General features: G+C 40.4%; 3 protein-coding genes across 8 annotated transcripts in view; 1 reads left to right on the plus strand and 2 right to left on the minus strand.

Moving 5' to 3' along the window:
- SPAG1 (sperm associated antigen 1) overlaps positions 1 to 8,841 on the minus strand; it is a 28,301-nt gene extending 19,460 nt beyond the window's left edge. For 2 of the 4 annotated variants that reach the window (XM_083450805.1, XM_083450804.1), the window contains exons 1-8: positions 8,568 to 8,841; positions 6,114 to 6,255; positions 5,282 to 5,441; positions 5,030 to 5,155; positions 4,214 to 4,281; positions 3,320 to 3,432; positions 2,431 to 2,536; positions 917 to 1,047 (exon numbers count right to left, since the gene is read on the minus strand). In XM_083450805.1, coding sequence (XP_083306931.1) covers positions 917 to 1,047; positions 2,431 to 2,536; positions 3,320 to 3,432; positions 4,214 to 4,281; positions 5,030 to 5,155; positions 5,282 to 5,441; positions 6,114 to 6,253 — 844 coding nt within the window. In that variant the 5' untranslated portion in view covers positions 6,254 to 6,255; positions 8,568 to 8,841. Of the gene's footprint in view, positions 1 to 916; positions 1,048 to 2,430; positions 2,537 to 3,319; positions 3,433 to 4,213; positions 4,282 to 5,029; positions 5,156 to 5,281; positions 5,442 to 6,113; positions 6,256 to 8,339; positions 8,528 to 8,567 lie in introns of those variants that run through there. The other 2 variants (XM_083450803.1, XM_083450806.1) reach the window with 2 other exon arrangements.
- A 2,206-nt stretch (positions 8,842 to 11,047) lies between these two features.
- Positions 11,048 to 14,120, minus strand: POLR2K (RNA polymerase II, I and III subunit K). 2 transcript variants are annotated; one of them, XM_083450856.1, is made up of 4 exons: positions 14,033 to 14,120; positions 13,551 to 13,614; positions 12,018 to 12,110; positions 11,048 to 11,208 (listed from the first exon to the last, which is right to left on the minus strand). In XM_083450856.1, exons 2-4 carry the CDS (start codon positions 13,609 to 13,611, stop codon positions 11,186 to 11,188), a joined length of 177 nt encoding a protein of 58 aa, XP_083306982.1. In that variant the 5' UTR covers positions 13,612 to 13,614; positions 14,033 to 14,120; the 3' UTR covers positions 11,048 to 11,185. The 2 variants fall into 2 exon arrangements, with proteins under 2 accessions (XP_083306982.1, XP_083306981.1); XM_083450855.1 differs by having other exon boundaries at positions 13,979 to 14,113.
- A 2,602-nt stretch (positions 14,121 to 16,722) lies between these two features.
- Positions 16,723 to 26,026, plus strand: FBXO43 (F-box protein 43). Of its 2 annotated transcripts, none has more exons than XM_083450821.1 (6): positions 16,723 to 17,706; positions 17,948 to 19,731; positions 21,182 to 22,695; positions 23,517 to 23,619; positions 24,517 to 24,702; positions 25,491 to 26,026. In XM_083450821.1, exons 3-6 carry the CDS (start codon positions 21,206 to 21,208, stop codon positions 25,737 to 25,739), a joined length of 2,028 nt encoding a protein of 675 aa, XP_083306947.1. In that variant the 5' UTR covers positions 16,723 to 17,706; positions 17,948 to 19,731; positions 21,182 to 21,205; the 3' UTR covers positions 25,740 to 26,026. The 2 variants fall into 2 exon arrangements, with proteins under 2 accessions (XP_083306947.1, XP_083306948.1); XM_083450822.1 differs by lacking the exon at positions 16,723 to 17,706 and having other exon boundaries at positions 18,433 to 18,632; positions 19,663 to 19,731.
- Positions 26,027 to 26,078: the final 52 nt, after the last annotated feature.

A 26,078-nucleotide genomic window follows, 5' to 3' on the forward strand; every position in this document is an offset into this window, starting at 1 on the left:
AAAGAGATAACAGTGGCTGTGAGTGGGAGAGGCCTACTATCTCTTAAAGGTGCAAGCATTATTCAAGGAGGAATTCTACACTCCCAGGAAAGGCAGCTGTGGAACCCTGAAGCCCTTCCTCACCAGGTGGAGGAGTTCCACTCCTGGATGCCTCTTCATTGCAGTAGTGGCAAGTTTTATACAAACTATGCCAACACTGGAACTGGCATACCTTTCCTCCTACTGAAACCAACTGGGGATAGGAATAAGGGAAATAAGTCCACCAGCACCACTTTATGTCCTATTTTGTGCTTAGACTCTTGTGCTTCCCTGGATTCTCTGTATGATTGCTCTGTTATTCTCCCTTTTTATTTACTTAGTTTGGTACTAGGAAAAGGTGGTACCTAGACATGTGGGACTTCCCTTTTACACTGTCTAGAAAAAGCCAACTTTTCATCTGTCAGGATTGCAATAAATTGCTGTAGACAAAGTAGACTGAACTTCAGCTGATTAATAGTTGGAAGGGGAACTCTTGTTGCTTGGAATAAATTTTTCCCACCATCGCCTGGCTAGCCCTGTCTCGGAATTTACCTTGAATTGAAGGGATACAAGCTTTTACAGTGAATATTGGAGATGAGTGGGAAAATATTCAGGGTTCTAATGGCAAAGCACAGATACTGTACCCCCATAAATTCCCTTCCACTAAACCATGTAAAGCACTTAGCATGGGTACTAAGACACTATGTGCTGAACAATTCATCTCCCACTATAGCAGAAGTGGAAAAAGAAAAATTTGAGAGTTGTTACTCCACAGAATGCAATCCACAAATTTCAAAAACCAGTGTTTGTCACCTATGCTGATTTTGCTCCATTACCGGTAATTTAAAAAGATTTGTTGCTAGCATTAATTTCTCAAAAGTGATTTCTTTAATTTTACCTTTTATGTTTTCAGGGTCCATTTTTAACACTGTCTCACAATCCTGATGAGCAACATGCCAATTCTGAAGTTTTATTTCTGCCTGAGCTTTATTATTGTATGCAGCCACAGTGGGAAAGGCAGATATGCTCCTGCAAAATACTGAGGCATTAGGCAGGTTGAAATGAACACAGACACTTCAGAAAAGAGTCAGGTGACCCTTAAAGCCTAAGGTGCGGGAATGTTGTTACAAAGTAAAGCCAGAAGACCCAAGAATGAAAAAGATAGGAGTGTTACAGTACTGTACAGAGTACAAATGAAAACAAGTACAGGTCAAAAGAGTAAAAGATCCAATCAGAGTGGGTGTGGCCTCCCATCTGCTAATGAAAATGGCAAAGGAAGATAAAGAATACACATAAAGGCCTAAAGAGGGACAAATTATTTTCTGTAGTTACCTAACCATTTTCATTCTCTATTGATCCCATGCAACTCAATGCAGAAAATTGACTACAAGTCATAATGCTATAATATAAAGACTATATGATAAAGCATGTAAGAAAGGCCAAGTGATCTACAATTCTGCCTGTCACCCTTGTCATGGCAAAAGTTGCATATGTCAATGATGATGAACTCTCCAGCTTAGAAGTGAAGGTAGAGCTGGGATAATCCCCTGCAACTGCACTGAGTTACAGAGCAAACTAAGTTGCACCAACTCCAAGCGGAAGACGAAGGCTGTGGCCTGCCATGTTGGCATTGGGCAGTTAAAGATTCACAAAGTGCCTCTGCTGCCTAGTACCAAAACAAGCACAAGTTTTCTCTCTGGCTTTGGAGGTGAAGGTTGGCATAGGCTCATTTGGGTAATGGGCAGCAGGGGTACATCAAGTACATCAGCTGTCCAGTGCCAAAATAAATTCTCGTTCTCCACCTACAAATTTGGAACTGGAGGAGGGTGGGAGTCATCCCCACAGTTATGCCGGGTTTCAAACCTCCAACAAAGCCCAGCACAACTGCAAAAACCAACAGGAAGAAGGCATCTATATATACCATATTCAATACAATCAGGATCAGTCCAAGCCATTAGGACAGGATAAGAAGGCAAAAAAATAGTGTCATGTTGCACTTTCAAGTTCTTGAGGTTTTTGTCAATACACAGTCTCAGTCTAGAATGCCTTATTGTGAGGGTTGCTCTGTGGCTAAACAACATGCACAGAAAAATGCACACCATAAAATTGATATATGTATACTAGTACAAATTTTGTTTAAACCACTTTTAAACAATGAAGTTGATAGTGAAGCAGCTAAATTATTTTTTAAATGGAAGTTGTAACTTTTAAGACTACATATTAATGCCCGCCTTGCATCCAGGTTGCTACTGTATTTTAATATTTTGTTGGAAACCGTCCAGAGCTTCCCCAGCCCAGCCAGATGGGCGGGGTATAAATAAATAAATTATTATTATTATTATTATTATTATTATTATTATTATTACTACTACTACTACTGCAGCAGGCTAATAATTACTATGGATGACTCACCGAGTATAGTAGATAACTGCTTCTTTGTAGTCTCCTGTAACAAATGCTTCATTTCCTTTTTCTTTTTCACGATTAGCAATGAAGATTTTTTCCTTTGTAGTCAAACCTAGAAAATATCTATTACATATTAAAGCAAGAAAAATTGCAGGCAAAACCAAAAACATTTCTCTTTAATGCTACAGAGAAAGAATATGAGAGAGAGAATATTGTAAAAGACATAATCTACAAGTGCTCTATTGTGTTGATTTGAGCCTCTACCCACTTCAGGCAACACGCTATAGCTCAATAGTTGAACACATACTTTGTATACAGAAGGTAACAAATTTAATTAACAGCCTGTCCAGTTAAAAGGAACTCCTGTAACAAGGCTGGGAAGCACCTCTGAGATCCTGAAATGCTAGTAGTAGTCAAAGTAGGCAATTATACAGTGGTTGAAACTACACTTTGGAATTTTTTGCTTTATTGTTTAAGGGTATGCTATTTTTTCAAGGTAAGGGTTATAACATTTTAAAACCCTGTTTCCAAAAAAATGTTTTCTAGCTATATTGCTGATTTATCTACTACCTTAGCAGAATTATGCAATCAAAAACACAGGATTTTTAAATGCTGTAATTCAGCAGTACTGACTGCATTACTGAATTTTGAAGTAATGTGGTAAAATGGGGGGAAATGTTTCTGGGAAAGGATAGGCAGATATTGGATATATACAGGAGTTACTGACAATGCATACAACACTGATAAACAAATTCATATAAAATTGTCATAATTCTATATGAGCATCACGTCACAGTATTTTTGAAAACAGGGATTCCTATGAGTAGTAAATTTCTTATTTTTCAATAAAAGGCAACAGCAACCAAAATCACTGTAGTATTGAATGAAAACCTACCTGTTGTGTCTATATCAGATTTTGGTAACCCTTTGTTAGTAGTTCTAAAGCTGGGTTTACTCTTATTTTCCTCATAACCATCAATTTTGGAACATTCTTTTTCCACATCAAACCTTAAAAAATGGAAAAGCATTTAATATATTTACATTGTAATAATAAACATCCATAAATTATACAAATGTGTGTTTAACTATAACAAGACTTCACACTTACATAGTTTAAGGGTATGATGGACCATTAATCTGCAATGTAGGAATATGAAGGTGGCCCATACGGGGATCAAACCCATGATCTTGGCATTAGCAGCACCTCACTCTAACCAACTGAGCTGCAGCAGTGGGCACGTTCTACTCTTAAGTAGGAAGAACCAGCTGTACAAATATAAGATGTGGGAAAGGATCTAGGTGTTTTAGTAGACCACACATTTAATGTGAGTCAAAAGTGTGATGCAGCAGCAAAAAAAGGCTAATGCTACTCTAGGGTATATAGTGCCCCTATCAAATGAAGTAAGAGTACTGCTCTATTCTGCCTTGGAAAGACCATACCTGGAGTACTGTCCCCTGGTCTGGGCACCACAATTTAAGGAGGATATTGGCAGGGCAAGCAAGATGTTGTGCAAGGAAAAATTATTGCACAGATCAAATACTTGCCTTATCATGATGTTGAATACAACTCATCATATTTAGAGCACTTTCTCCCAACATGCAATTTTTGTGTAAAGTTCTCCATTAATACTAGACTTTGAATATCATTTGTCTATAGTTAGCCCTGTGAGATTTTGAGAATTTCAAGGGCATGTTAACATAGAAACAACCCTCCCTTTTTCAAAACCAACCTAGATAGAACATTAGAAAATAACTAAATTAAACAATATACAGAAGGTATCTGACATACTTATCCCACTCTCTGTAGTCCCTTGGTACATTTTTATTCTTTATTACACCATTTCTTGAAGTTTTGCTCTAGAATGAGAAGTCACACAAGATATAAAAAATAAGCTTCATCAAAGAATTTGTTTTATTACTTTTCATTTCATATAATATGAGCATTATAACATGTTTTAGCTACCTCAAACTGAGGTTTTGGAGTTCACATATGTTCAGTAAGGAACTCAATCACTTGCTATCCTATCTACAATCATGTGCTTATCAACTAAGAATAAATGTCAGTATTTCGATATTTAAAATTCTCATATGGGAAAAAATGAGAATTGCAAACATATCATCTGCAAACATACATAACCAAGTGGGACTTGCAATTAAACATTGCAGCACAGAGTGCTGTCTCATCAAGAATCCAGCCCCTCCCCCTTTCCATTCCTCACCTCCAGTTAGTGGGCATGGAAGGCTCTACCATCACTGGGCTGATTGGGGTTTGTTTGTACTTTTTCCCTATTTCTGCAAACCTTTGAGATGCCCTGAACCTACTGATAGCTTCCTTTTACACGACTGGCACTCACAGAATTTGAATGTAGTAGGGTCCTGTGACAAATGTTCCATTGTGGAGTACTTCTCTCCAGGGTTATTAGATGTTTCCCCCCTCCCATTTGACATATGACCAAGTCATACTCAGAGTAGACCTACTGAAACAGGGACAAGTTGGCCATGTTTCAATGGGTCTCCTTAAGGTATGACTTAGTCAGATGCCAACAACACATTTTAAAAAATCATATATAGATATTGAATATGGTATAGAAACACAGATTCCCACCTGTCTAGAAGGAAGAGAGCTATCTGAACTACGAACTGGTGGCAAATTTTCCATTTTCTCCTTGAACACGTCCGTTGTAGCATACCGCATTTTATACTCGTCTTCTTTCATTTCGGTAATCCAGCTCTGAAAGAAATCGAAAACATAAACATATTTCAAAATCTGAAATTGTTTTTTTACCAGGCAACAACTATTTGTTATTTAAGAGTCACATGCAAAATTAGCATGCTACAGAATGAAGAAGTGCAATACCTTCATTTCATTCTCTATTTCTTTCCATTCCTCAGTAGTAAAATCAGAAGCAGTGGCTGCAGGTTTATCTCTTCGCAGAGCTCTGCTATTTGGAGCCAAAGACTCAATGCGTTTTTCACAAAATAATACAAGATCAGGATAGAAGCCTTCTTCACCAGATCTAAAAATTAATAAATGTGACATTATACGAACTTCTGTAAGCACAACAGGAATTCTCTTCTGTCCCCTGTAGCCCCTATGCATCCTCAAAATATACTATGACAGGTTAGGGAAAACTCAAGAGAGAGTGCAGAGAAAGAATAAGTCCTCCTGGATGAGTGGATCTCCGCACATACAACAATAGATATCACCAATAGCAATTTTTAAAGCATAAATCATAAATATTAACTTCAGGAGTTGTTATAACACCCCCCCCCCCTTTCTGAGATAAAGACTTCCACTATTTTTGTTTGATTTGCTCTAGACTTGTAAGTAGTTTACAGCTGACATTGCTACATTTTGTATTGTTTTTGTATTGCTTTTTTAAGCTCAATAACCATTCAATGGCTCAATTCTGCATGACCAAAAGGTCTGTAAAATATCCCAGCCTTAGCTAGTATAAATATATCACCTCCTCAGTCCAAACAACCAATTTATGTTATACTAATGCCATGCTAGCAAGACTAAACTATTTTCACTTATTTTAAATTATGACAATATTTAGCTTTTAAACAAATTTTCTGACAAGGTTCTAAAAGAAGTGATGGCCTTGTTAGTTTCTAGTTAATGTTTAGTTAATATGAATAAAAATATGCAAACCATAATAAAATAAATATGTGATTTAAATGTTTACCTTAATATCTTAAGAATCTTTTCCAAATGCTTAACATCTTTGCATGTTTCAATGAATTTGTAGTCCAGATGCTCAATAGGAATTTGATATGTTTTTGTTGTTCCTTGGCTTAACAAGCCTGAAACTTGGTCAGCACTCATAACTAGAAATATAAAAGGTAATATTTAAATTTTCCCAGTGTTCATATATATTTTGAAACTGCATAAGCTCACTGAATAATGTGTTATAATCTCTTATGTTATAATCTCTTATGTACATATGCACCTGTTTTAAATCCGTCTAGCTTCAGTCCATTGAAATGGAACAATTTATAGGACCAGGACTTTTTGTGTGGGTAGTACTTTATGCACCATGAATGCTTATATGTATAAATAGCTACTGCTAGGGAAAAAAAACATGATTAAGTGAAAAGAATTTCCTCAGCAGAATTTTTCACATGTATAATTCTGCTTTTGTTTCTAAATCTTTGCAGCCACTGTTTTCTTATTTGTATTTGCAATAACAGTTGCTTTTTATTACAACATGCCAAGTGCAGACTTCATAACGTTTATGTTCATTCAGATTTGGCAGCCATCTGAATGTCAAACTTTTTTCCATAACACAGACTAACTGAACATAATCCTATTTGTGAGAATTATTCTCAGATCCTTTTGCATATAAATAAATCCATTGATTGAATTTTGTCTGCAAATTATGTGACTAATGATCTTAGAGAATCATAGGTTCAGAGAACATTGTGTATTTGTGAATTATCTGCTGTGAGAGATCTTCCACATTATTTACTGGTACCTTCTGTTCTCCTTATGCAAATCATACAGAATACCTACAAGCTCATTTCTTGAACATGGTTTATAATGCTACAGTTTATAAGAAAACTGAGTATTTTACTGTGTACAGGTTATCAAGTGCAAAATGTCAGCATCAATTAAAAAACAAACCCTCTAATTTCCCATTAAAATGGAATGCCAGAAAATTTTGACCCTTCCCCATTTTGAAACATAAAAAATAAAACAAGAATCATTTAAGCCTACAACGTAGCATCAAAACACAATTTCAGCACTGTAATGGGGAAATACGTTTTTTATAAAGAATAATTCAAGGACAATGCCCTCTACAGTTAAAAAAAAGGAACAGGTTGCAGCAAATAAATAAATAATCCACTAGCAACTGTTGCTATGTACTGAAGTGAGCCACAAAGCTCAGAAATTTCAGGAGATCACCATCTCCTGAAATTAGGCCCTGCCCTACGCAGTTTCACAACACCATGGAAACAAGCCTCACTTTTTCAGTACATGCAGCAAGCTCCCAAAATAACAACATTTTGAAGGTATTCTGCTTTATTCTATATGAAAGTCTGAAATGATTGGATCATTTGTGCTGGGGCCCCGATCTCCTTCCCTCTCCTTTTTTTTAAATAAAAAAATAAAAAAATAATGCTTTGATTTGCTTACAGGGCATCTGGGCATAGATTTAAAGCACAGAGCTGGCACCAACCATCTAAATGTGCCCAGAGGTCTAAATTTGTACCTATCTGTATAAAGCAGCACATACGAATTTGTGGTAGGGACCTGTACCATGAGTATTTTAAGGGCCTAGCCAGCACCCCTTTATCAAAGTAATTTCTACAGCCTTAGCCCCAGTTCCCACAAAAATCAACAACTGACCTTAGCAACAGCAGTCACACCCCTTTGTTCACCCTTAGAGCAATGAGGGTGGTGGTGGGAGGAATGGGCATAGACAGGATTTTGGTTAGGGGGCGGGCTTTTGTTAGGGGGGCAGAACCTCAAATTTGTATTGATTTTAATTGATTGGGGGGCAGCTGCGCCCATGGGGGGTAGGAAAAGGAGCATGAAAGATAACAGCTGTGCATGTATGCTGCCCATGTAATATATACCGTTGAGGCTTTTTGCAGTTTCAAATGCCCATGTGGTTGAGCACGGGCATAGCCAGGAGTTATGTTGTGGGGGGGCAGGATTTATGTTGGGGGGCAAAACTGAGCTCCACGTGACACGATTGGTCAGTTACTTGAGCATTTTTATTTATTTACTTGATTGGGGGGGGGGGGTATCTGGCTACACCCATGTAGCTGAGTGACTTCAGGCCAGTTACCACCACAATCTATCCTACCTTACAGGGTTGCTGCGAAGACAGTCAGAGATAAGCATACCCTGAACTTACTGGAGAGAAAAATCAGAATTATTATTTTTTTAAGAAAGAAAAACATACACTGGCACACCACCTGTTTGCCCCCCTAATGAAGCCTGTTCTACCAATTATAGCTGTCTCTCGGCATGATCGCACCTTCCCCGTTTGCATCACCCTACTCGCCCCCCCCCCCGATCTCCCACAGCCCTCCCCATCCATCCTCCGCGATTCCTCGCCCTCCCTCTTCCTCCTGCCGTTATCCTCAAACGGCCACACAAGCATCCCCTGCCCGGCACCTGACGCTCCTACCTGCTTCCTTCCCCAGCGAACGCCGCCACTCCAACGTCCTTTCTACAGGAGAGAGACCCCAGTAACGCTTTGCCGCCGCCCCTCGCCGCTCGGAGCGGCCTTGAACCGGCGCCGCTGAGGGAAACCCTACAGGTGGCCCAGCCGAGAGCCACTTTTTAAATAGAATTCGCTCGAGCAACAGAACATCCCCCCCAGCGCATGCGCAGAAGGCGAGCGGCCCGCCACCACCTCAGCGCCGTCGCCCGAGGAAGACAGTCTCCAACGAGGGCCGCGCGGGGCAGTTGCTAAGGAGACGTTGCTTCGCCAGCGCCGTCGCCGCCGCTCTGGAAAGGGCGGCTTGCCAACGTTGTGAAGGCAGGCGCTCGTTCCCCTCCTCCCGCACTTCATTAAAGCGTACATCTAAAAACGGTTTAATGTTTCGTCTTCTTGTCTATTGAATTTGTTTTAAATATATCCCAATCCCACCATGTTTTACACTCGCCGAACAAAATCAGCGGGCAATAAAAACCATGAAGTTCAGCCGCCTTAAAGGTGGCTTTTCATTAGTAGGCTCAAGGAGGCAAACAAGATACCTGCACAATGGAATAAATACACAAGTGGTAGCACAATTCTAACCCTGTACACATAGATGCAAATCCTATTTAAATCAATGGGGCCTCACACTACTGGGTGGAGTTAAGAGTTGCAGCCTTAGCCTAACCCTCAATTAAATTCAACAGGATTTATTTCTGAGTAGATGTCAGGGTTACGCTGCAATTTAACACAAAATAGAAAAAAAGAGATCCAGCTTTCTTCCATCTACTTGCTGGAAATTGATGGCATAGGAATAGTAAATGGAGACAATCCTTGGTTCTTCACTCAGCTGGTAGCTAGCAATTTGTATTATTTCTGCAACTTCAGATGGCAGGGCATTTAGGACAAGTTATTAGGCCTCTGCAAAGTACACAAAGCTAAAGAAAAATAGGTCTGATGCCCTCAGAGGGCTTCAAGGCCAAGCAAGCATTTGAACCTTGAGCTCCATGATTACACTTTTAACTATTATACTAACCTGGTTCTGAACCCACTATCATCACCCCATGCTTCTTTCCATCCCCTCAGACATAAGAGATCTATCAATTAGATTTAGCCACTTGTTTGACTTACCGTAGATGCTACAATCACATTATACCTTAAATGAATTTTTAACTATTTTGTTTTTCAATGATATACATATTGTACAAAGTCACAAAATAGAAATTGACTATAACAAGAAATAACGCCCCCCCCCCCCCGTGTCAGAAGCCGGGTAAGTAATCACATTCATTCTTATACATAGTCACTCTTGCCTGTGTTCTTCTTACAGAGTATATTGCCAAGATAATGTCAAAGTTTCCTTCAGCCAGAAGAGATTGAGATATCCGAGGATAAATTTCAGAGCAGAAATATGACATCCAAATTTGTGATGATGCTGGTGATAAGTTGTTTTGTAAGCCTGATTTGTTGGCCATCAAACAGCATAAAATGTGTGTGGTTTCTTTTTCCTTTTCATAACCACTACACTAATCAGTGAAATCCACATGCTCCTGGATAATTTGTGGTACTTCCAAATGTATTGTCCATCAATAATCCTGGGTTATAGGGAAAGCTCCTGTTGCTCCGTCCCATTTCCTGCCAACCTAGCAATTTGAAAGCACGTAGTGCAAGTAGATAAATAGGTACCGCTCTGGCGGGAAGGTAAATAGCGTTTCCATGCGCTGCTCTGGTTTGCCAGAAGTGGCTTAGTCATGCTGGCCACATGAACCGGAAGCTGTACGCTGGCTTCCTCGGCCAGTAAAGCAAGATGAGCGTCGCAACCCCCGAGTTGTCCGCGACTGGACCTATCGGTCAGTGGTCCCTTTACCTATAGGGAAAGACAACCAAAGGGGACATGTTTCCCTGTGATTGCATCCCTCCCAAAATGAAGGTGCAAATCCATATGTCATATGGGGTAATTGCACCAGTGTCCTATACCATCCATGGATTATCTTGATAGAATTTTCTCAAACATATGCTGAGACAGATTTAACTGGTTTGTCTAAAGTGGTGTCCAGTCACATTCACAACTGTCTCTCATACCCTCCCATAATCCCTCTAGAGGGCCTATCAAATTGCTTACAAATCCTCCATAAATTAATGACACCATACCCTTACATGGTCACAGATATTAAATTATGTGATATTAAATTCTCTAACCATGTTAATGGCTGGCTAGCCTGTGTTTTCAATCCTTCATCTAATAACAAATGTTGTCATTGGTGTATCTGGAACCACTCGAAATTCAGATTTCCTGTATTAGTTGCCAGCTGCTCCAAAGAAATGGGATGGGATCATTATTAACATCAAATAATATCCCTTTCATTCCCACTTAGGAAGAGAATTAGATTTTATGGTAGTGGGTGATATTATAGAACTTTAAAAGATTTTAAAAAGTTTTCTCATTACTGGCAAAAATGTCAACCAAGTACTGGAATAAAACTTTATTGTCATAACAGAATAATTTACACACTATCAGAATGGAAGAATGCATTTGCCCATAAGAAAATCAAAGTCTAACATGAATAAAGTACATTGCAATAAGCCAGATGCATCTTCTGTTTTCTTCATCGGGCATCAAACACAACCACTATAGTAGAGTTAAAGAAAAAAGCTGGAGAGCATGAGAAAAAACCCCGGTTAGTTATAAGAATTATGCAAGCAATTATTTCACGCTCCTAACACATTTCAACAAGAGGCATAAGCAAGAAGCAGAAAGTTTGTTTTGTGCTTCTTTCCAATGTTCAAGATATAACTTTCACATCTCCCTCTGCAGTCAGCTGTTCTATCTATTTCAGGGGTAGTCAACCTTTTTATACTTACCGCCCACTAATGCATCTTTCTCGATGGTAAAATTTTCTTACTGCCCACCAGTGCTCAATAGAAGGAGGATTCAGCTTGTGCCATAGAACCCCCTAATGTCCACCTAGAATCCTGAAACACCCACTAGTGGGCGGTAGGGACCAGGTTCACAACCCCTGATCTATTTAAACACCACTGAATGCAGTGGCACTGACATGCAATTAAAAGCCAATAGGATACAGTATATACATATGCACAAGTATGGTGCTATGTGTTGTAACAACCTTAGTTGAAACTATTTATGGCTGACCAGTTTACACATTACATTTCACAATATGACTAATCCATCCAAGCTGAGTATAATGAAAGGCAGGCAAAGAACACACCAACCAGAGTATCTGTATATGAAATGTAATATATAAAGTGGATCAAAGTACTGCAGCACAAGTATTTTCAGTACTGATGAGATTTGTAGACCTTTATTAGTGTAAAATTATGCCATCACATTACAGCAACTCTAAACAAATTATAAAAGTTCAGGGAGTTAGGATCAGCATGCAATAATCAAGCAATGAACAGGCACACATAGAAGGATACATCTTTTTGTTCTTTTTTTGTACATTATTCTGTATCCACATTCTCTGCATCTGATGGGATCTCTTGCTTTTATTTCATTTTCTGTGTGACATTCTGAAAATATATTAAAAAGTATATTAAAAATGAGAACAAAGCTTAGCAATGTGAGAGAAAAACTGTCCTTTTATTATAACACACAAAATATTACAAACAATGTCACATTTTATTGAAAAGAACTGAGTCTGGCTAACTCATTTTACTAAAATGTTAGAGAAGTTAGGCTGCAATCCAAGTCCTGAGGGGCTGAGGAGAAAGTTGGATTGAGTGGAGGTGGCCCTCCGCCCAGCCCTACTGGCCTGTACTTGTGGAGTGATGCATCACTGCTGGCATACAACTCTCCATTCCACCCACTGAACATGCAGGTGGAGGTGCTAATGGGGGGATTCTGCCACCAGCAGCTGGCAGAAAACCCTGAATTAGACCATTCCAGGTAGGAATGGTTCCTAGGCTGAGCTGGCCTAGGATCCTCTGAATCCCAGACTGACCCTACTATCATCATATTACGGCACTGACACGATCCAGATTTAGGGGGCAATCCTATGGCAAGACATGCTGCAATTAGCAGTTTACAATGCACATTCCTGGTTCAGCTAGCTAATTCCTAGCTCAGCTGAAGATACAACAGTGTAACTTGCTCATCTTGGTTGAGCTGGAGCTGAGCCAAGGCCCATGTAGGTTCAAAAACAGGGGTGTTCCAGGTCTGCAACCAGAAAAGGGGGGTTAAGCTGGATTCTAAACTTGCCCAGCTTGGTCATGTGACCTAGCAATCCAGTGTAGAACACCATTTTAAAGGTTTGTTTCCCCTCTGTTTTTGACAGAGCAAAAACAGCCCTGCTACTGAACAGGGTTTGGATCTGGTATAACTACAACAGCTTATTTTATGCCAGTTTTGTGTGCATAGGGTTGCTCCCTAAATCAGTTGTCGCTCCAGCCCTGCCTCTCTGTTAAACCCCTCTACTCCTCAGTTATGCTTTAGATTGTGAGGCCAGAAAACCTATATTCACACTGTATTTTATAAATTAGTTTACACTAGAATTATGAAAGGTTCTTAACGTTTTATATTGGGATTTGTCAAATTAGAATGGCATCTGAGTTCAATACTTATATAGACAATTTATATTTTGATTTTTCATCAGTCTTCAAAGTGGCCTAGAGCATTTATAAAGTACAACAAATACACCAAGAACCACCCAGTCAAAATAAAACAAATTCCACTGGAGCACAAGCTGGGATCTGATACTCCTTTCCACAGGGCAGTTGGTAGCAAATGGCCCTGTGGTGCGGAGCAGAGACCCCAAACAAAGCAGCAACAGGCACTTTGCGTCATCTTCCGCTCCCTCTCATTTAAACCTACAGAATTCTGAGATGCAATTAATGACAGGCTTCATGAACGTGAGACAAAACTCAATTTCAGCAACACTCTGTGGCACGGTCACCTTACCAAGAGGCTATACATCACACAACTCCTAACAGTTAGGCATGAAAGGATCTTACCTCCACAGATGTATATCATAGGTTGCTGCTTTGGAGGAGGAGCGTCTTTCTGGGTGTCCATATTCTGTCAGTAAAAAGACAAATCATGCACATCTGTTATGAGTTTCGTACGCATAGTTCTCTTAAAAGTCCACTTCAGGCTTGTTGTTAAATAAAACCGGGTGATGGTGTTACAGGCTGGAAAAGGGAAGGTTTCTACCTGATTTCTTAATTACGTTGGTTTTTTACTTTTAAAACCAAGCAAGAGTATTGCCAAAAAAAAGAGCACGCGACACGAGGAAGACGCTACATTATTTACCCGCTCCCCCAACCAACCCATGACTCAACCCTCGCGGGTCGATCTATAGTCTCACCCCGGGAGGCAGGAAACTGCACGAATGAGCTACAACTTTTGGGGAAGGACCTGATTAGGGAATTTATCACCTCACCTTTCAACAGAAACAATCCCCCCAAAACAGGTTTTTAAAAACCAGCTCCGTTACCAGTTCGTATCTCCCATGCACGGCTCTAGGGCGCAGCCTAATGAGCACTACTCTTGGGCGCAGACTGATGACGTAAGAAGCACACACAACAAGCCCCCAAGTCCCGCCCCGCTAGTTCAGGCGTGTTGTTAAAGAGCTTTCGTAATTACTCAGTAAACTAAGAGGCTGCAATCCTAATCGCTTTTATCTGGGAGTAAATCCCATTGAATTCAGTGGGGCTTAGACATGAGTAGACATGTTTTAGGATTGCGCTCTTAATGGTTTGCACAGCAAATACTTTGTTATAGGAATTCAAAGGAGCAGTTTTTACTTATAAGAACTTGTTCCGGTTTTAACTTCAGTATATTAGCTTCCAGTATTACACTGCACTGCAACGTACGTTTTGAACATTTATCATAGGTAAAACTTGAACTGTGGCTCGGAGCTCAGACCCAAAATCTTTATCAGGGGTTGTGTCTACTTCCTTCTGTAGTCTACTTCCCGCCCCTCCTTTTCTCTCTCTTAAAAGTTTATAGGCTGGTTATGATTAAAAATGGATCTGAGCGTTTGCAACGTGTATTTTTCTCATGTCAAGTAGCCACGCCAATTCCCACCTCCACCAAGAAAAACGAGTTAGGAGGCAGCGTGTCCTGTCACAAGGTGTCTTTTAATGCAAAATAGTTCTGTATCTTTTCAGATAGGTTGGGTGCCCTTAAGGCTATAATAAACACTTTCCTGTAAGCCCCACTGAACGTAGTAGGGCTTGTTTCTGAGTAGTTACCGTATACACAGAATTAGACTCACTTGGGGTAAACCAAATACAGTAGGAGCAAACCAAAAAACAGAGAAGCAAGTAGTAAGAATACTACAACAGTGTTGTTTAGTCGTTCAGTCGTGTCCGACTCTTCGTGACCCCATGGACCAGAGCACGCCAGGCACTCCTGTCTTCCACTGCCTCCCGCAGTTTGGTCAGACTCATGTTTGTAGCTTCGAGAACACTGTCTAACCATCTTGTCCTCTGTCGTCCCCTTCTCCTTGTGCCCTCCATCTTTCCCAGCATCAGGGTCTTTTCCAGGGAGTCTTCTCTTCTCATGAGGTGACCAAAGTATTGGAGCCTCAGCTTCACAATCTGTCCTTCCAGTGAGCACTCAGGGCTGATTTCCTTAAGAATGGATGCGTTTGATCTTCTTGCAGTCCATGGGACTCTCAAGAGTCTCCTCCAGCACCATAATTCAAAAGCGTCAATTCTTCGGCGATCAGCCTTCTTTATGGTCCAGCTCTCACTTCCATACTGGGAAAACCATAGCTTTTACTATACGGACCTTTGTTGGCAAGGTGATGTCTATACTTTTTAAAATGCTGTCTAGGTTTGTCATTGCTTTCCTCCCGAGAAGCAGGCGTCTCTTAATTTCGTGGCTGCTGTCACCATCTGCAGTGATCATGGAGCCCAAGAAAGTAAAATCTCTCACTGCCTCCATTTCTTACCCTTCTATTTGCCAGGAGGTGATGGGACCAGTGGCCATGATCTTCGTTTTTTTGATGTTGAGCTTCAGACCATATTTTGCGCTCTCCTCTTTCACCCTCAATAAAAGGTTCTTTAATTCCTCCTCACTTTCTGCCATCAAGGTTGTGTCATCTGCATATCTGAGGTTGTTGATATTTCTTCCAGCAATCTTAATTCCGGCTAGGGATTCATCCAGCCCAGCCTTTCGCATGATGAATTCTGCATATAAGTTAAATAAGCAGGGAGACAAAATACAGCCTTGTCGTACTCCTTTCCCAATTTTGAACCAATCAGTTGTTCAACAGTACTAAGCTTTTAAGTAGTATACAGTAGTATTTTAGACTGTTCTGTTCAAAAATGTACCAAGCAAACACGTACATAAATATATAAACCACATGTCTGAAACCTCACAGAAAAAAAGGCCTGAACAAATTGACCTCAAATATTTCTCTGCAAGGTCAAAGTGGGAAACCTCCCCATTGTGTCTTTCCTCACAAATCCTGTCTTAAGGGCATATTTAAGATATGAATAGGGTGTGAGCCTGTGACCTGACTCAGGAACTAAGTATTTATCATTACAAAAGATTGGCCAGGCTCCCCAGGGTATCCAATCAAGTAAGCATTAATAGGTAACCTGCCAGACAGGAGATAAACGACAGGAGATAAACAACGCACTCAGATTTCTGCTGTAGACCGCCCTTTCTGTGATGTATTTATGATGTTTTGGGGGGTGGTTTTGAACTCCAGAGAGGGCAATTTAAGATGTCTATATAAGGGTGGACACAGCTGGGTTCTGGGTCCTCCTCCTTCCCTGCGTGTGAGGGGAGCACCCTGCTGCAACAGATCAATAAAGATCAGGCTTACTAGCTGCTTTGCTTCTCAATATTCTCTGGTTGGCCTGTTATTTTTCTCCGGCCGATGGAGAACCTGCAAAGGACTCTACAAGGGCTCTTGTGTACCCCATATGGGAATAAGGGCAGATTTCTGTTTATTACCGTTCAAAGCAATTCACTTCCATTATCTTGCAATGTTTTGTAATAATATCTATTATTATTTTAATTTTTAATATATTGATTGCCCTTCACCCTAATGTCCCAGGGCAGATTGCCATTTAAAATACACTTTTTAAAAACTTATAATTAAAAAATACACTCACAGCTAGCCCACGCTACACTTAGTCAACACTAGTCAACATTGCAGGTGGAGTGAGGGAACTGCAATTTGTGGTCCTTACAGGATTTGGACCTTCGATTTCCTGGCTCATTCTTAACATTAGTTCTGTCTGCTGTGAAAGATGACATTTCTCTTCTCCTTAATAGCGGGGGAAGTGGAAATTCTAATCTACCATAGGGAAGGGGAGGAAAGAGAAGGTGTACATCCACCTCAAATAATACGGGGTATAAAATGTGTTCATGTGTGGTTGAAAAACACCGAAGACGGTCAGAGAAATCCAGTTCTTGTGAAAGGAAGTGGGTCATGGGGTAAGGAAGTCAACTATAGGAAATTGACAGGCGAAAGCCCTCCTTCACACGCCCCCAGGTTATAAAAATGCACACGCATCGACGCGTGTTAGCTAGCACGCCTTCAGAGAAAAGCTCTGCAACTTGCTCCTTGCCCAGCCTCAGTTCACGAAACTTTCTGTCCTTTGCAATTAAGGCACAACTGCAACTTCTCCCCTCTGCTTCCCTCCCTCCCTCTCTCTGCCGGTCTTGCGCGTGGCGTCCGTTCTGAGCTCCTCTCCTAGGAGGCAACGCGGAGGAAGAGGGAGCGGAGGAGAGAAGCTGCAGCAGTTGGGAAAAGGCGGGTAGTTCAAAACTGAGCGAGGGAAAACCACGGCAGGCGCACGCGGGCAGTGCAGCGGGAGGCGTTTCTCTTTCTCGCTTAGGGCAACGCTCTGGGGCTGAGGCGAGCTGGAGCGGGGGAAGCCCAGAGCTGCTGCTGCTGCTTTTTCTCCAACAGGCAGAGAGCCGTGCTCTTTCTGCATAGATCTTGCGCGCAGCCCCTGCCAGTTCTTAGGATGGGTGCGAATTCGTTCCCTTTTAAAAGCCCTCTTTAATCACTCTTCCCAGCCGCCGCCCCGCACCCATCTCTTGCTTCACATGTTGGGAGCAGAGCCCTTTTCACCGTCTCCATTGATTTGTGCGAGGATTTGGGGTGTGTGGAACTGCTGCTGCTGGTGTTTTGCACTCAAGGTGACTGAACCCCTCAAAGTCCCGTTTCTGTCCCTGTTATTTTAGGCCATTTACTAAAAGAAAACAGAGTACAGTTAATTAAATTTAATGTTAATCCATTCATTTGAACATTCTTTGACTCTAACCATATCTATCAGTTTCATGATTAAGATTGTATGTTTGGTAGAGTGCTTGGCTTGTTCTGTTTCTTTTTTTCAACCTTGGATGCCTTTCCTCCATTTCACCGTTCCCTCCTCCCCAGGTTAAAAAGGTATTCTGATTTTAACAATAAGCAAACCTTCATGAGAAGCGACTCCTGCCTTTCAAATTCACAAGGTAAGTAGGGCTGTTGTGTGTTTTGAGTGAGATCTCACACAGCCACTGTTCTCCCTTAAATCAGTCCTGAATGATGGAGTTAATGAAATCCTAGCTGGAAGAGAAAGTGTTCTGTAGAGGCTGTACACAATTATCTGGGAATAACAATGGGAGTTACCATACTTCTGAGTAGACACTTGTAGGATTGTATTGTTACTGTGGTATAGGTGATGAAATGATGAGGGTGAAGAAAATACACATTTGCACCAGAAAATCCTGCTTTTCTAATGCTCTTGCTTAAAACAGACACATTGACAAATAGTTTTTTATATTCAATATTTTAAAAAGTCACTATAGAGTAAACTATAATGTTAAGACTTTACATTTGTAGTTTTCTTTTTAGGCACAATTATTCTTTTTTTGCTTTACTGTGGATGGTGCCTTAAGAAATTATGATCCCAACCTAGTTGTTTTCAGAAACACACATTATTGCCTTATGTGTCTTCTACTGGCTCTGCATTTATACGAATAACTGTTTCTTTTCTTACTTACTTAAAGCAGAGGATCATAGTTCTAAATTCTAAACATCTTCCAAGCAAGTGAGGAAGATGACACTGGTATCTTGTGTACAGGTGATAATTTCCTGTTTGCTCCAGATAGCTGGTAATTACAACTTGCCACCAATGGAGGTTCCATTTTACAATTTTCCTAAGCAATAAACAGTGTGTGTATATCTAAGCCTTTAAAAAATAGTCAGTTTCCACTTTCCAGGTCTCATTTGAAAAGCTCCTCTGTACTTTTAAGTCTACCACTGAATGAGACTAATCATGCATAATTTGCAGCTGATCAGGAGTGCTTACTACCACAGAGGGACAACACAAGCAAAAAGACAGGGAAATGGGGAGAGAGAAATTAACCTAGTCCTTTGATTCAGTGTTAGATTAAAAGTACAGGGGGAACCTCCAGGTTGTGATTTGACAACCCTAAAGCCATCTGTGCAAGTGGCTATAGCAACAACTGTGACAGTTGATTCTCTAGGTAAATGTTTGTATTGTTTGAAGTACTTCCATCTCCCTAGTAGCAAGTTCAGAACAATCCGTTTTGTTAGATGAACCTTGATTCTCCTGTGTTGAGAGCGTGAATAACACTTCTAGTTACTTTCTTTATATTGTTCATGGTTTTTATAATCCTGTGTCATGTTCCTTCAGCTGTCTTTAACCTAAAAACTCAGCTACTTAAGCCTCTCTTTTTTTTACAAGACACTAAAAATGTCAGTTTGTTCTCTGCGTTGTTGTGTTAGTCTTGTGCCTTAAAGAGTGAAACATTTATAATTCACAATACCTTTGTAGAGTCCACTTCATCAAACACATGAAATGTTATCCCAAGCACACAGTACAAACTTAACTGGAGGGTGGAGATAGTAACTGTATTACAAATGCATTTTAAGACTGTATAGGTCTACCTTGGATTATAATTGGAAGGCAGTGCAGGACTTGGGAGACCTCATTTATACTGTCAGCTGATAAACTATCATGGGATAGGTTGCTGTGTTCTGCACAACCTGTGATTCTCATACAATCATAAGAAACTTTGGCCCACCATATACTAAAGTCTAAGAAAGCTATGCTATGTTTTGTAATAGCAAATGTTTTTGTCCCTCAGCATCCTAGGTGATGCCTATACAGTTGTGGAGTATTTATTTAACTTCAGCCTCCTTGTGACTCCATCAGGGTAAGTACAAAATCTTTGTTGAAGAGTCATTGCAAATACAGTGGTACCTCAGGTTACTTATAATTCAGGTTACATACGCTTCAGGTTACATACTCTTCAGGTTACAGACTCTGCTATCCCAGAAATACTACCTCGGGTTAAGAACTTTGCTTCAGGATGAGAAGAGAAATTGTGCTCCAGAGGCGCGGCAGCAGCAGGAAGACCCATTAGCTAAAGTGGTGCTTTAGGTTAAGAACAGTTTCAGGTTAAGAACGGACCTCCGGAACGAATTAAGTAATTAAACCGAGGTACCACTGTACTGGCCAGGATCCAAAGAACTGAGCAGCTAGTTCTATTATACCATGAGAACGGGATTTGTTTGTTATTTGAACAGCTCCTGAAATGTGCATGGCAAACCACTTGTAAGACTGGGTGGATTTGCAAAAATAATTTGTGATCTGTCATGAGAGTCAGCGGTTTAAATAAAACGAACAATTCCATTAGACTAGCAAGCCTTAGGGAGAGAGCGGAGGGTTTCAGGCCCAGCCTATTGGCAAGGCAGGGTGAGATGCCCACTTTGAGCGGCAGAATACCAATAGGCAGCACCCACCTCTCCTCCACTGCCTGTCTCTCTGCCTCCACTGGCAGTGGTGCCGGTATCCAATGAGATCTCTCCGAAATCTCACGAGATCTCATGGAAGCCAGCGCTGCTGGTGGCGCTTTGTGGGTGCCGCTGCACAACACAGGTAAGTGTGGTATGGCGAGGCAGCAGCAAGCAGCAAAACAGAATGCACCGCCCCCGGAGTGGATTGATTTTAAATCACTAAGAACAGAGACCAATTTAAGCTAATGTTTAAAATCATTTTTACTAACTGACTGCTATAAAAATCAAGACACATTTGCTTGTGGTTAAGGAGAGCCTTCATACCACATAGGAGCATAATCCGAAATCTCTCTAATGTCCTTCGTGCTATTTGCAGTACAACATTTTACTGCTTATTGAAAGACAGATTTTTGTTTTGCTCTGTCTATATATGCAAGGTTTCTAAGCCATATCACTCAAATGAAGGCTACGACTGCATTTCTAACTGTACTTACCAGAGGGGGAAGCCCTATTAAATAGGACTTCTGATTAGATATGGTTGAGATTGCATGGCGGGGGCTTCCGGTTACTTCAATACGAGCTTTTTGAAAAACTATAACCCTTATTTGTGAATATGTAATGTCATGATATTTTTAAAGGAGGCAACTGAATGGTAAATAACTTGAGTGACCTCTTACTACGAACATAGTGGAGCATTTTTCCTACAACTTTATAATAGGTACATAGGCAATCCTCATTCTAGCAGCATTCAACTGTGGTGACTGGCTTCCTTCTCTGATGAAATAGCTTCATATAAGTGTTTTGTTTGGTTCCCAGAGATTCCAGGTATGATGTTATTAATTGTAAAATGCTGTTTCCACTTTACAGATCATAACCAGTTCCAAGCACAAGATGTCAGAAAGCCACTCAATTCTATCCAGTATTCTTAAAAGAGGCAGACTGACCTCTCCCGGCAACAGTGCAAGATACTTCAGCTTTAAAGATTCTTGCTCCCCTTCCATATTTCATGACAGTGGATACAATGGATCATTAAAAGACCCAAGCTTTGATTATAATGATGCAGAACATAAAGGCGAACAGAATGAAACAGGCCTGCCTGAATATTCAAAACATGCACATTCTAGTTTAAGCACTTCATTGTCTCCCATTGACCATGAAAACGTTATCTTTTTATCAGAAAGAAAGGAACCAATTACACATACAGACTTATATGAAACACCAAAAATTGTTAAAAAAGACTTGTCACTCCGCAGAAGATTGCTTGTGTCTAAATCAGCTTCTGTTGGTTCTTTAGGGTGTTCTGAAAAACAAGTATCTTCAGGGAGCCGTCAGAAAAAAGCATGTTTAGCTCACTTTCTTAGTCTTGATGAAATAATTTCAAAAGGTGCCTTGGATTCTCCAAGAGAGAAGAGCTACAAGCCTTTGGCTACTAGTACTTTAAAAAGTGAGGACCCTATTTCTGGTTGTCAGAAACTCAGGCTTGTTTTCTCTCAGCAGAGGACATCTACAATAGATGATTCAAAATCTAAAGGTGGCTGCTTGTCCGAGCCAGGTTGTTTATCTCCAATCCAGCCTAAATCATCTACAAATACACCTAATATTTTTATTGACAATGTTCTTAATAGTTTTAATGATCAAAGCACTTGTCCTGAATTGATTGAAACTCCTAACTGTACATTGTCTGAGACAAATGATGATAGATTTATCACACCCATCAATAGTCTTGTAGAAGGATTTAGTCTTAATATATCTGAAATAAATACCCCTCCAGTTAAAGAAATAAGTGACTTGAGCCTATCAACCCCTGGTAGCAGCAGCTATAATTCACTTAGTTTAGATAAATCGGAGGAGTCCTTGTCAGAACATGAGGGATCTTTCCAAGAACTACTTCAAAAACGTACAGAATCATCTAGCACTCTAAACTCTAAAAGAAAGGTAAGAAAGCTACAACGCTCAAGAAGATTATCCACACTTTCAGAATGTGGTTCCCAATCAGAAAAAGAGGAAGACTGTGATACCACTGTTGCTCATTCAAAATGCATACTAAAGATAGCTGGCTCTATCACCGAAAGCAATGAATTGGTTTTTCATGAGGATGACAAATGCATGGCTCCAGATTTTGGCAGTCTGTCAAGAACCCCTGCTTTGCAGATAGTGCGTGTGCTATTTATGCAAAACAGAAGTAAAAGAACAAAACAAGATGACCTGCTGAAGAAAATTGATGGAGCTGACATATCTGCGCTGAAGTGTATTGTGGCTCAACTCATTGGCAGGAAAATGGGCATTGAGAAACTAGATATATTAACAGAATTAAGAATCAGAGACTTAAGACATGTTCTTACTTTGATTTTAGATATCCTGACTGTGGAAAGCCTATGCAGGTAAAAGAAACAACTTTGGGACTTTCACTGGGTGCCCCCTAATGACATTGTACAAGTGTAACATAATTGAAATTCTGTATACTAGTAGTGAAATCAGTTATCTGAGTGCTTATGCTTATGTAGCCAAAATGGCACCATCTACACACATGGAAGGCACCATGAGGCTTGTGAGAGCACCATAATTTGCAGAAGAACAAAAATTATTTGGAGAAAAATCTAAGCAAAACCCAGAGCAGGCCACAGAAGACTGATCGTCCTTAGTGGGCACAGGTGCCTGGGGTGGGGGATGAAAAACGGGGAAGGAAGGAAAAATGGAAGGGAGTGGCTATAAACCTGAAGCACTCCATGTTTTGTTGCAGTTACAACTTCATTCCAGTTTTCCCATTTGGATACCCTGTTTTTGTATTATGATAACCTTTTACAAAATGACAAATCTTTCGGATTCCTCAATTAATTAAGGTTTGGGACTTTGGCATATAACTATTAAGCATAGCAAGGTTGAAGCATAAATAATATTTTAAAATGCTATGTATTAATGGTAAACATTAGCAAATAAAATAATATTGTTGTCTGTCCCTCTGTGACAAGAGGGTATGATGATTAAAAATGACCAATATATATGTAAATACCCCTATACTTTGATGTATATCAGCTTCAGAGCACTTGTCCCCTTGATCCTGTGCTGCAGCTATCATTGAAGCTGATTTATTCGTTCTTGGTGAAGACATTAATGCAGATCAGGTTCCTTGAGGACAAAGCAGCCCCATTCTGAATTCTAGCAAAATGTTTGAATTGTGGCTGATAGCGATTCTTTATTTTAGTATGTGGAAAGTAAGCAAGAACTGGCGAGAAATTGTTATACAAGATAGACATGCGAATCGGAGGAGAAAGTTGTACATAAAACAGCTGGCAGTTGAAGCTAAGGTAATATACCACTGGACGGGCATTATTGAGGGTGTTTGGTGAGGCAGTATGGGTTGAAGAGGAGGAAAAGCAGAAGTAAAACTCCGTATCTAATAGACATTTCATCAGATTAAATTTGTTGCACTGCTTACCTGTGCTACTTATTGATTAAAAGATTTAGGGTGATAACCAACAAATTCATACTGAGAATAGAAATGTGTCTATAAAGCAGATTCATAGTTTATTGATTTCAGTGGGCCTACTCAGTATAACTTAGTTGGATATAACCCACTGTCTTTAGTGTCTAGCCACACATTTAGCACATTTATTTTTAAATAGTTCTTTCAAGACCTCTTGGGGGTTTGTTTTGATTTTTTTAAATGCTTCTGGCAGATCAGTTTTGGATTAAACCTGGTCCTTTCCGTAGTCGTCTCCCTTTGCCTCGTACTCGAATCATCTTTATTTCCTTTCTGTGCCAAACTATTTTTTCAAGCTGTGTTGTAACAAAGGTGACACACAAACCCCCAATCTCTGCCAAGCACTGCACAAAATTCTGGGGGGTTCCAGCCCCTCACCCAGAGTTGTGCTTCCATTGAGAGTCAAGGTGTGGTGTAGACTAGTGAATTTATTCACATATATACAACCTGAGTGTAGCTGGAGGGAGCTGTAGATCTTACAGCATTGTCCTCTCAAGAGTGTCTCTCCCTGCTTCTCTCATGGCTTCAGGCAGCTTGAGTCCAGAGCAGCCTGCCATGCTCCCCTGTCTCTGTGTTACCACCTCTCCAGCCAGCACCCAAGATGGTTCTGACCGCATGGCATCCCCTTCCCAGTATGGGAAGTGGCTGGCATTAAATAGTAAACAGCACATTTAGTTTGTTCTTTGAGGAAGTGATTTGTGGTGTTTGGTTGTTTTACCAGAGACACCTGCCAGATACTGAAGATGCTGCCACTAGACTTCTGATGACCAGATTTGCACTACGATCAGTCCAGGCTCAAGCAAAACCTGCTGTATTACAAATGCAGCCCTCTTGTGACGAGTCTTTGACACCTCGTGGATGCAGCCCTGTTCTTCAGTCAGCTAGCAAAGAAGAAGTGTGTGTAAAGGTAGGAAACTGCAGTATGTGTGAGAAAGATTCTTTCAGTAATGAATGTTGCCAGATACAAGTTAAGCGAAGGCTGCCACAAGAAGTATGAGGGGAAAGTGACGGGGCTATCTAAATCGTTCTCCTAGTGCAAGGACTTTTAGCTGGACCTTCCTCACTCTGTCCTTTCCTATGTGACCCCCTAAGTTGGCCCCAGAGGCCTGGGGAAAACCTCATAACAGATTCAGGGGTTGCACAGGGAGAGAGGAGATGATGGGGAAGTTCCATTTTGCAGCTAAAAGTCCTTGCAGTAGAGCATGGGTAGGCAAACTAAGGCCCGGGGGCCAGATCCGGCCCAATCGCCTTCTCAATCTAGCCCACGCACGGTCCGGGAATCAGCGTGTTTTTTACATGAGTAGAATGTGTGCTTTTATTTAAAATGCATCTCTGGGTTATTTGTGGGGCATAGGAATTCGTTCACATTTTCCCCCAAAATATAGGCTGGCCCCCCAAAAGGTCTGAGGGACAGTAGACCGGTGCCCTGCTGAAAAAGCTTGCTGACCCCTGTTTAGTTGGATACTGCCCGTAGGCCCATATTAGTAACATTTACCATTTGTATCTTTTGCTGTATCTTGTCATCTGGGATAAAATTTTGTTGACTCTTCTATCTTGATATATTTCTATAGTGAAAATTAATTTACTCATTCTGTTGCAACTCTCTAGAAATTAAAGAAACAGGATGGGGTAGTTAGCAGTCTTATAAAAAATGAATGCATGATCAAATCTTAAATATCTCTTCCCCTGATGTAGGTTGCCCAATCCCTCTTCAGTGATGAAGCTTTAAAACCTTGTCCAAGATGTCGGTGTCCTGCAAAATACCAAGCCTTTCAAAAAAGAGGACTCTGTAGCCGGGAAGACTGTGCATTTGACTTCTGCACTTTATGTCTTTATGCCTTCCACGGATCAAGAGACTGTAGCAGTCCATCTGCTAAACGACAAAACAGAAAAGATGCTCTGCCAGGAAGTGCAAAAAGCAAGAGAAACTTAAAACGTCTCTAAATATCTTCAAATGAATGGAACGTATTTCCCCTCCCCCTCAATTCTATTTTGTATAGGTAGCACTTTTAAATAATTATGCATTTTGAAAGTATTACATATTGTAATTTTGACCATTAATCAAGTTGATAATTTAATTCTCTTTGTAAATATCCTAAACTTGACTTTTGATACATTTCAGAAAAAAGTGAAAACATTTTAAACTCTTTGTCTTGGTGTTTGTCACTTTGCCAGACACATTCAATGAGATTTCAATAAAGTACTTTCAATGTAGTTTTTACTACATCTTACAACCGTGTTCTGAGATTTTAAATACAGTTCTTGTCACAATGGTAAATTAAA

The sequence above is a fragment of the Podarcis tiliguerta genome (assembly GCF_965153285.1).
Source record: "Podarcis tiliguerta genome assembly, chromosome: 7".
Taxonomy (NCBI): Eukaryota; Metazoa; Chordata; class Lepidosauria; order Squamata; family Lacertidae; genus Podarcis; species Podarcis tiliguerta.

What these genes read in the sequence shown, in the direction of transcription:
- FBXO43 (XM_083450821.1), top strand. Translation starts at nt 21,206, where the DNA reads ATGTCAGAAAGCCACTCAATTCTATCCAGTATTCTTAAAAGAGGCAGA. An exon ending in ACTGTGGAAAGCCTATGCAG is followed by an intron (nt 22,696 to 23,516) that starts GTAAAAGAAACA and finishes TCTTTATTTTAG; the next exon opens with TATGTGGAAAGTAAGCAAGA. An exon ending in AGCTGGCAGTTGAAGCTAAG is followed by an intron (nt 23,620 to 24,516) that starts GTAATATACCAC and finishes TTGTTTTACCAG; the next exon opens with AGACACCTGCCAGATACTGA.
- POLR2K (XM_083450856.1), bottom strand. Translation starts at nt 13,611, where the DNA reads ATGGACACCCAGAAAGACGCTCCTCCTCCAAAGCAGCAACCTATGATA. An exon ending in TATGATATACATCTGTGGAG is followed by an intron (nt 12,111 to 13,550) that starts GTAAGATCCTTT and finishes ATATATTTTCAG; the next exon opens with AATGTCACACAGAAAATGAA. An exon ending in CAAAAAAAGAACAAAAAGAT is followed by an intron (nt 11,209 to 12,017) that starts GTATCCTTCTAT and finishes ACTCTACTATAG; the next exon opens with TGGTTGTGTTTGATGCCCGA.